Source organism: Nicotiana sylvestris, chromosome 12 (genome assembly GCF_000393655.2).
Source record: "Nicotiana sylvestris chromosome 12, ASM39365v2, whole genome shotgun sequence".
NCBI lineage: Eukaryota > Viridiplantae > Streptophyta > Magnoliopsida > Solanales > Solanaceae > Nicotiana > Nicotiana sylvestris.
Window position 1 is genome coordinate 140,401,530 of NC_091068.1, and position 11,040 is coordinate 140,412,569.

The following is an 11,040-nucleotide window of genomic DNA, read 5'->3' on the forward strand; positions in this document are numbered from 1 at the left end:
ATATGCCTGCATATGAAAGAAAGTTGGAGGTCCAGCTTCTAATTCTATCCATAATTCTTTCCACCACGGGCATACATTGTTGTATACTGATCTTTTTTGCAGCCAAAGGTATTCCCAAATATTTGAATGGTAAGCTCCCTTCTGATAGTTGCAATTCAGTTAACATTTTGTCTTTGAATTCCCTTTTAACTCCTGCTATATATAATGAACTTTTGTCCATATTAGCATGCAGCCCAAATACTTCAGAAAACTGTTTAAAACATCTCATCAACATCTTCATTGATACTTCATCAGCTCTGCAACACATAAGAAGATTATCTACAAAGCAGATGTGAACAATCTGAAGTTTGCTGCATTTAGGATGAAAGTTGAAGTATGGTATCTTTGTCAGTGTTTTCAGAGCTTTATTGAGATACTCCATGGCTATAACAAACAGGTAAGGTGACATGGGATCCCCTTGTCGCAATCCTTTCCTTGCTTCAAACTTCTCTGTTAGACCTCCATTCAGTAACAAGGAATAGCTTACTGTACTAACACATTTCATAATCAATTCCACTAGCTTATACGGAACTCCAAACTCCAGTAGTACTGCTCTCAAGAATCCCCACTCCACAGAGTCGTAGGCTTTTCTAATGTCCACCTTTATCATACACCTAGGTGACATATTCTTCTGAGAGTATCCTTTTATTAATTCATGTGCCATTATCACATTATCTAAAATATTTCTCCGTTCAATAAAAGCAGACTGAGCAGGCCCAACCAGATAATCCACCACCAATTTGACTCTTAATAATACAGAGTAACTGTTTTGCTTTATTTTTGATATCGTCCACTATCAGTGCTCTTTCTATAAAAATAAATTCATCTAGCCTAAGAGTTTTCTCAACTTGAAAATAAATTTACTTATATAGTGAATTTGAAAAGAAATTGAATTGGATACTTTTAATTGCTAATTAGTTAATTAATATAGAATTAATTATTTGTTCTCAACCTTAAAAGGAATAATTTTTTTGTTGATTCAAATTCATATTAGATCATCCAAGCCTTAAATATTTAAATGTAACATTAATTTTATCCAAACATTTATAACATGAAAAATTCTAATACCCTTTGAAGTCTGAATTAATATTAATTTATCTAAAGTTAAATTTAGTTAGATATTTTTTGTGATATACTTTAAGTACCTTAATGTTTGAGTTCGTACATTGTTCGAATAAGAATAAATTTAATAGTCAAATCTTAGAGTTAATTTTAAAGTATTAAAATAATAATTTATCTAATATTAATTTATCTTCAAAGGATAAATTTATTGATCATTATTGGCGTAACGTCTTCTTGCTTTGATAATAGTAAGTAGTAAGTAGATATTTGCAAAACAAAGACAACGTAATAGGAATCAATTTAGATTTGGAAGATGGATGGAATAGTTAACGATTAGCGCTTCAAAAGAGTTGAGTTTTTTTTACTATTTATTTAAAGTAAAATTTAATTGATTTAAGGTCCTAATTTTTAGGTATATAATTCAAATTAGAAAAGATTTAATAACTAAATTTAAACGGATTTTCAAGTTTTTATTATTAGAAAAATAATTAAATGACTATTTTGTCTAATATAAAATTTATTTTAAAGGGTAAAAAAGACGAACGACATTTCGCTAAGGGCCTTCATAGTTTTAATATAGTATAGATTTAGCAAGTTTAAGGGCATGTTTGGTAGGAAGGAAAATATTTTCCTGAAAAATGAATGCTTTTATCACTTATTTTTCCATGTTCGGTTGGTGAGTGAAAAAAACTTTCCGCAAAATATTTTTTAGTTTTGATTAGCAGATAGAAAATATTATTTTGGAAAATATATAATTCAGGCAAACACTACAGGGTGGGAGTGGAGCGTGGTTGGAGGTGGGGGGTTGGGGGGAGTTGGGTGTTGGGGTGGGTGAAGATTAGGGTGAGTGGAGAATAGGGGCGGACCCACATGGAGTCAAGAGGGTTCATATGAACCCGCTTCATCGAAAAATAACACTGTATATAGGTATATTTTTTCTGTCTTCAAACAAGTAAAGGTATAAATATAATTTTGAACCCACTACAAACAAGTAAGTTGTCTAGCCTGTTGGTAAAGAGGGTTCAAATTTTCCATATGGTCCTGAGTTCAAAACCAGCTAGTCAGATATGACCTCTATTTTTGTTTTTTGAACCCTTTTGAAAAATACTTTCCAAAACATTGAGTCAACCAAAACATGGAAAAATTGGAAAAATATTTTCCTTTCATATCAAGATAGAGTAAGTATTCGGAGGCCAAAAGATTGAGAAGTGAACCATCATTTAGAGAGTGGCTCCACATTATACTACACAACAAAAAAAGTTCAAAACAGTACAACAATTAAATGCAAAACCAGGAGAACCCCCATAGAGTAAATGACCATATTACTTGTTAAAACCAATACCCAGCAACAAAATGGTATTATCTGAAGCTAAAAGCTCAAAACTTGCTCCCTGCAGAATCTGAACATTGTCTGAATTACATTATGTGGATTGTGAAATAAATCAAAACAGAAAACTGAATACACGAAGCATCTGCCTATGGTCGTGGGCTTATGTCTGTGCATTCGAGTAGCTATTGCAATATTGATACAAAAATGAAGAGGGAAAAAATGAATGAATATCAACTTCATATATTAGCAAAAACATAAAATTAACAATACTAAGCTTGGTCTATACAGCCTAATGTTGCTTCTACTCTTGTTAGTTTCCTTTCCCTTCATCTTCATTTAGAATGCGATTGCGAAAATCATTGACCATGAGTGGCAGCCCCTCGCGCAAGGGTACTTTGGGCTCCCAGTTTAGTAGTTCCTTTGCTTTGCTGATATCTGGTTTCCTCTTGTGAGGATCATCAGCTGTGTTAGCTCTGAACTCAATAGTAGCACTTGGATCAATCACTTCTTTGACCACCTGTATTCCCAAGGACAATGACTTAGAGTTATTTGATAACATAACTCGCAGTTGAACCAGGTAATTTCTTGACATTAGATACAGTTTGTAGTCTACAACCTAGTGCACTGAGTACCACTTCAAACGGACTGGACTTATTCACTGAAAACCGAAAATGGTGGATAACACTGTATGTCCAGCCAACTATAAGTTTATACTGACAAGACAATAAAATACTATGTTCTTTAACTTAATTATGATTTGTTTCTTATATTGAAGACCTACTTCCACTAAGCATGGATAAATTAGATGCCCAATCAACTATAACTATAAATCACTGTTCTATACTATTTTACTTTTATTTTTTCCCTTATATCAAACACATGTTTCTCAATAAGCAGATACTGTGTAGAAAAAGTACATATTACTCCCTTCATCCTAATTTACATGACAGTTTCCATATAGGCACACCCCAAAATGCTTGACTCCTTTCAACCTTTAATACAATTTTCACAAGTTTGAAGAATTCAAATTCTTTTAAATATACAAATCATAACTCTAAAGTGATGGTTTCACCATCAAACTGATTTTCAACCATTACTTTGATATCTTCTTCTAGTACCACAAATATAATTTTTGTCAAATTTAACATTTTAAGCTCTGTGTCTAGTCAAATACCGTCAAATAAAATGAGACGAAAGAGTGCTATTGATATAAAAGGAGCCAATAATTAAATATAAACACGGTATAAGTTCGAGATAAACCAATGTTATTGCAAAACAATAACTATAAAGGAACACAACTTTATCCAGATCAGATAGTGCAGATTTAATATTTTGACGCTAGAAAATGTTCAGTGAGTCTTTTAACAACAATTTATAGTTGTATCAAATAGCCACAGACAAAAACAAAAGGCGAATTTTATCTGTCATAAAAAAAATATAAAACTGCAATCCATTGAGCAAAAATGATAAAATGACAGCAAAAGAAGAAAAAACATGCAAACTAAACAAGCAACAATCAATAAATAGCCCATAGAAGTAGCGCGAGAACTACTTGTGAACAGGCAGATATGCATTACAGCAGATATCATGGCTTACCTCGGCAAGCTCTAACATGGTAAACTCTCCTGGGTTTCCCAAGTTGAAAGGGCCAATATGCTCACCTTCCATTAAGGCCATTAATCCATCAACCTTTAATCAACAAAAAGTTATTTGTCTTAATATCATTGTTTGCATTCCAACAGAATGATAGACTGTAAAGAAATATTCAACTATGCATAAGCAAAAAGCAAGCTGGCGCATTTGGACTTTTGAATTGGACAAAATTTCCACGACAAATTAATGAATTTGCAAAATATTTACAAAAAATGAGATGTAAAATAATCAGATAATGCACATGTAAAAAGCTTGCATGCACAAACATTTATACATTTATAAGTAAGAAATGTTTCGGATACTAGATGGTTATACCAAAACAATGTTCCTTGTTTCTTCTAACCAGCTCCTAACAGGAAAATGGCAACAATGACCACTAACTAATCTAGGCTTTGTAGACCAGGCAAATGTCCATGCTCTTTTAGTTTGGCAAGACCATAATATTCCACTGTTAGCATCTCCTATGCTTTTTGAGATTGTCTCCCAACCTTGAACCCTCGACCTAGTAGTTTGGAGAGAACTCCCCCAACCACTATGAACAAGGATGGCCGGTGATAGCATCTCATATGTGTATCATCAGTGGCGAATGTAGTGTTAAAGTGACGGGTTCAATTGAACTCATAATTTTCAATGCGGAGTATAATTAATATATAAAAATTTATTAAATTTGCAAAAAATAGTAGATATGAACCCATAACTTTAAAAATATAATGGGTTCAATACTAAATATCTTAAACATTAAACCCATAAAGTTTAAATCATGGATCTGCCTCGTGTATCATTAGACAAGTCATTGTGTTAACAGAAGGCCAATATGTTAAGGAATCCTTCACAAGGTATTCCGTTTAGCAACTAATCGATTTGTACTTTCTCAACCAACGGCATAGCAAAGTATTTTAGTCTTCTAGAGCATTGTTTCATTTCTAAAGCTTCTTTCCAGACATATTACAACTTGGAAATATAGCCACAATAGAAAGTTGTACTTGTCAGGCGAAATATCTAGTGCACTGAAACTCATGGTCTGCAAAGTGATTCTCACACTAATGTACGTTAATTCACTGGATTTCATTGGCCAAATACATAGACAGCCCCCTGAAATTGTCCGAATATTTCATCTAACCATCTACATTAAACCTATGATTACTTGAACACCCAACCCCTACTTTAACTGTGTCACTTAAACACGTCTTGCTGACATGGCACTTAGTGTGAGCCCCACAAATGTTGAGAGTGAATGTTAAAAAAAAGTGCTCAATGGACTAATGGTAAGAAATAGACTCCCTCCCTCATTCGATAGGTGACCCCCCTCATTTTTCTTCTCCCCCAAACTCATTTTCTGCCATTTTTTCTGACCATAGGTTCAGACGCGACAGAAATCTTTATACTCATATCCAATACATCCAAAATCATGAATTATTAGCTATTCCCAGATTCCGGACTAAGTTAACTGATTGGATTTAAAATCAGGGGAATGATAAAATTGTGGCTACCGGCCACAGCTAATGATATGTTTTGATAACCCCTCTATTCTTATCTAAACAATTGAACCTATAAAGTTTAAATTCAAGCATTTCCATGACCCCATTTAGTCTCTTAAAATTTTAATGAAAGCAATATCTTCTTTTAATTCAGGTTGGATTCTCTGAATCCAGCTACAAAGCATTCCCTCGGTGATGCTAAGCAGCATATAATCACAACTCAGCAGCTGCCCACTGTAAGATTCATGGAGTAGATCTTTTTTTTTCCTTTTCTAAAGAAGCTAAGACAGTTCAGTAAAAAAAATGATGGCAGATAGATGCCATCACTCTGTAATAGAAAAGCAAAGATCTTTGAGTAAAATCATGTACTTCTTTGACCATCACTGTGCTCACCATAAGATTCTTGGAGAAGAATTTTTTTTATTTTTAAAAAAAGAAGCAAGACGCTCGAGTAAAAACCATGATATTACATAGATGTTATCAGTCTATAATATAAAAGCAAAGATCTTTGAGTAAACCATGTACTTTCCCCATCCAATTGTTTGACCTACTTTTCATTTTTAGTCAGAGGTGTAAAGATTTGCATCTTTCCCAATTGGAGAAAATGTCAAAGGCTCAAAATGTTAAACTTACATATAATAACATTGTGTTATATCATATTGCATAAGAGGAGACACCTTTACACTTTCCATATCTTCAACTAATATTGGATTATGCAAGCTCAAACTTAATAGCTTGTTCAAACTTTATCCACTTAATATCTGCTAGCCAAACTAGGTAGGTCACTAAGGGCGCAGTATCTTCCAAAAAATGGTAAAATATTTTGTCCACTAAATTAAGCAAGTTAAAGAAGAGGGCATATGTCACGACCCAAGTTCATGTCACATACTGTCCGCCTTGTCCCAACAGACCCCTTTGTCCCTTTGGGCTATACCATCTTCGAGCCCAAGCGGGGGTACCATGTTAACGTGTGTTATACCTTATAAAGCTCTTCACTTTCCTCTCCCATTCCAATGTGGGGTTCGCCTAAAGTGACATGTGCACCCCTTCTTCAGAAGTTTGCCAACCTAGAAGCCTGACAGTCCTGCTTGACCCCTCCTCGGCGGCCCATCCTCCGTCATGGGGCGTCACAGCATATAAATCTATTTGCTGCCAGATTTAGAACTTCACCTTACAAGCTCTTTCGCAACATAAAATAATCGAATGTTGCTTAAAGTAAAAAATAATTGGCTCAACTAGGAAGAAATGTCGATATTGGCTATACCATACATCATTTATTAATTTTTTGGAATGATTTACATTTCCAAGAGCTTAAATCAAGTTTTGCTTCCACAACTACCACCGGTGGTTGACCTAACTCAGCAATTACCCACCTACTATTTCCCCACCTTTCAGTCTTTGTTTAACTAATATAATTTACCACAAGCATGTACCCTTCTAGCATCCTTCTTTATGCACTGAAGATAACGATGGCATACTAGGGCAGCAACATAAAAATGGATGATAGCTAGTTAAAATGACATACCAAATCAGATACATACTGAAAGCTTCGTGTCTGCTTCCCATCACCATAGACTGTCATTGGTTGCCTGCGGATGGCCTGCAACATGGTTTTTAGAAAGAGATTTACAAATTCGGTTTACAGCACTGGTTTTAGTATAAGCTGAGATGGCAAACCTGGGAAACAAAGTTGCTGACAACACGTCCATCATCGAGACACATGCGAGGTCCATATGTATTGAAAATTCGGGCAATACGCACCTGCATATGAATATTACAGGTTGTGAACTCTGGTCATCTATGAAATATGATATCAATTACTGCTTATATTCTCTTTTTGGTGAGCAAACCATAAAGTTGGAAGAGATAGAGTTAAATGCCATGTCATAAATAGAAAACTGATTAGGATAGATTCTTAAATTAGAAAGCATACAACTGGAACTAGAAAAAGCCTCCCTGTTATTGCCTATATTCCATACTCTTTCATGATCATAATAAAGAAGAGTTTTTCAAGGTTTCACAATATAGAACTGCAAACATTATTTTTCATGACTTAAGATACAAGCAGCTTCCAAAATTTATGAATAGAAGAGTTGTTCACTTATTGCTTCAACCAGAAGAGTTGTTTGACCACCAAACTAACTATTCATTTCACATAGAAGGCTAAAGCCTTCAGAATGGAAAGCTCATTCAAATGCACATGAGCATTCAGCACATCACATGCAGTACTAAGAAACACAAATCCTTCATTACCTCAACACCTGCACCACGATGGTAATCCATAGTCAAGGTTTCAGCAGTTCGTTTCCCCTCATCATAGCAGCTCCTAACCCCTAGATATTTCAAGACGCTCAAATGTCACTAAAAACCATCAGACATACTACCTTACCAAAGAAAAACCACATAAAAATTATTGAGGCTGCTGCGCACCTATTGGATTCACATGTCCCCAATATGTTTCTTTTTGTGGATGCTCAAGTGGATCACCATAAACCTCACTTGTACTAGTAAGCAAGAACCGCGCACCAATTCTTTTGGCAAGTCCCAACATGTTAAGCGTACCCATCACATTTGTCTTGTAATCATAGTTAAGGATCTCAAATACATCCAATCGAATAAAATAATAAAATACCAATTAAACATGCACGAAATTCCTTAACATGTTAATTAGTGCAGAAAAAGAATTGTTACACTATCAGACTACTTAAAAAGCCAAATTGATGTTCAAGCATCATAAAAGCTAAATTATAGCAAACTTTCTATGATAAGCATGGATTAGCAACCTGCAACATGTTAAGAGCACCATCACACTTGTCTTGTAATTGCAATTAAGTATCTCAGATACATACAAATTAACAAAGATGATAGATCCTTTCGGGGTAGGGGTAAGGTCTGCGTACACCATACCCTCCCCAGACCCCACTAAAGGGATTTTACGGGTATGTTGTTGATAGAACTCCAATTAATGAATAAAAAAAGAAAAAGACAGCCTGGTGCACTAAGCTCCCTCTATACGCGGAGTCCGTGGAAGTGTCGGACCACATTGGGTCTTAAGTATACAGCCTTACCTTGCATTTATATATAGGCAGTTTTAGCAGTTTGAACCCACGACCTCCTAGTCACAAGGCTACAACTTTTACCGGTTCACCAAGGCTCACCAATTAAAACATGCAGGAAATTCCTTAACATGTTAACAATTATGGAGTTTAACTTTTATACATTTGCAGTACAAAAGAATATTTATAGTATGAGGCTGCTTAAAAGTCAATTACAGCTAGCTTTTTATGGCAATCATTCATTAGTAACCTACAAAAGATGGTAAACGACATGTTATATCACGTAAAACTACATTGATAGTATAAAAATATCTTACACTATCTATCGATATAATTTAAATTCATAATTAACACGGTAAAATATAAAGAAAATAATGATGTGGAAAAGGATATAATAGTTTTGACAGGATTATACTTGTAATGAACAGGAGAAGCAGGGCAAGCCAAGTGGTAGATCTGATCCACTTCTAACAAAATAGGCTCAACAACATCATGTCTTATTAATTCAAATCTATGATTCCCAAAATGATGCATCACATTTTCTTTCCTCCCAGTAAAAAAATTATCAATCACAATAACATCATCACCTCGTTTAATTAACTTATCAACCAAATGACTCCCTACAAAACCGGCCCCACCAGTCACTACAATCCGCATGCGTTTTTTCCCTATCCCAACTGGGACCCGCCATGTCTTAAACGACGTCGTAACGGTTGATGTGTGGGTTAAGGGAACGGATTCGGAAACGTGAAATGATGAATTGGGAATTGGAGAAGATGGGTTTAGACTGGGCTGGAGAATGAAAAATGTTGAGCCAATGAGAATGCCAACTAATATGAAGAGAAGGCGTTGTTCTTTAAGGAGGTAATTAATGGATCTAGGTAGAGATCTGGGGTGTTTGAGAGGCTTTGGGGAAGAAGGTGGGGTTGTGTTTTTTGATATTGACATTGACATTTCTTCATCTCTTCTGTGATTCATACTTGATTGCGTGTGCAATTTCATGGCTTTTTGTTATTCTTCTAGATATTTGATGAGAAATTTTCAGGTTCTTGGAATGAATTTTGAGTGTTTATGGATTGGAATATTTCAGGTAGAAGCAGAGTTGGTTGTTTTCAGAGTCAGAAATGGCAGCTTCAAAGTCTATAATGGTTGAGCTTGAGCGGTTGCATTTTTCTTACAGAAAGGGACGTTTATAAGCTTTAACTATATTTATACTGGCCCCGTAAAATAGTACTGAAATAACCAGTTTTCAGATTGGTCGGGCAAAAAAAACTAGCATATACTAAGTCAATGAAAACATTGGCCAAATTACTATTTTCAGGTCACTATATATTGGTAGACCCAAATGGCATTGATTTACTATTTTCAAATGAAAATAGACATTGATTTGGGTCTACCGATTATTGGCCAGCGTATATAAATCAATGAAAATAGCCAATAAAAATAGTAAATCAATGGCATTTGGGTCTACCAATTATTGGCCAGCGTATACCCGCTATCTGTACTAGCCAATATATGTGAATAGTTATTTGGGTCTGTACATATATATATATATATATATATATATATATATATATTAGAAAAAGTAAACATTAAACTTGGTTGGCTATTTGTATAATAATCCCGATTATTTTTTAATGGCATGGTGTGCTCGTCTTGGGTTCATTTGGATTATTTCAACAAGTATTCTTATATTATCCCTAGTACAGATAGCAGGTAATTTTACTTGTTAAGGCTTACAGAAAATAACTATTTTATGCTTTTTTGTTGTGTTAGATTTAAAAATAAAACCTGTTCTCTTCCTACTTTATTGACCAATGAAATTTACTGTAAATTTAAAGTGTTTTAAAGACTTTTCAGATGCTTTTTAGAAGCTATACTTTTAGAAAACTCTTTCCAAAAAATGTCCAAAAGGAAATATGTTGACAATCACCAGAGAATGCCAACAGGCATTTATTTAAATTCAAAAAATAAGAGGGTATTGTGTTGTAGCTCAGAAAAATGAAGAGGGTAAAGTGGAATTTTTCATTTTATACAATACTTTTTGGTAATTTTTTCAATTTTCTTGAGATGTGTTACAATAGTTTAGGGCCGTTTAGAGAATTTCTAACAGTGATTATTTCATTTTGCCCAATAACTTTTTTAGGTTAAGAAGTATTTTATTTCATTCAGTGGGTGCAGTGCGGGGGATATATTATTTATCCTTATTTAAAAGTTCAAAATGATTAAGTGCAATTTGTTCTTTCACTTTTACCGAAGAAATATTTTAAAAAGATGTTCTTTTCTTCTTCTTAAAAAGTATCTGGACAAACCCCTGTGTTACCCTACCTTTTCAAGTCTCAAGCAACTTGGCATTCTAATAATCACTTTTGTATACATGCAAAATTATATGTAGAGACGGATTGATAGATTTGAATTTTAT

At 34.4% G+C, this 11,040-nt stretch overlaps 1 protein-coding gene across 1 annotated transcript; it reads right to left on the minus strand.

Moving 5' to 3' along the window:
- Nucleotides 1-2,406: 2,406 nt before the first annotated feature.
- On the minus strand, nt 2,407-9,877 carry LOC104246276 (UDP-glucuronic acid decarboxylase 1-like). The gene is made up of 7 exons (XM_009802066.2): nt 9,012-9,877; nt 7,993-8,140; nt 7,816-7,895; nt 7,240-7,323; nt 7,088-7,162; nt 4,028-4,120; nt 2,407-2,948 (listed from the first exon to the last, which is right to left on the minus strand). The coding sequence occupies exons 1-7, from the start codon at nt 9,618-9,620 to the stop codon at nt 2,742-2,744; spliced, it is 1,296 nt and encodes a 431-aa protein (XP_009800368.1). The 5' UTR covers nt 9,621-9,877; the 3' UTR covers nt 2,407-2,741.
- Nucleotides 9,878-11,040: the final 1,163 nt, after the last annotated feature.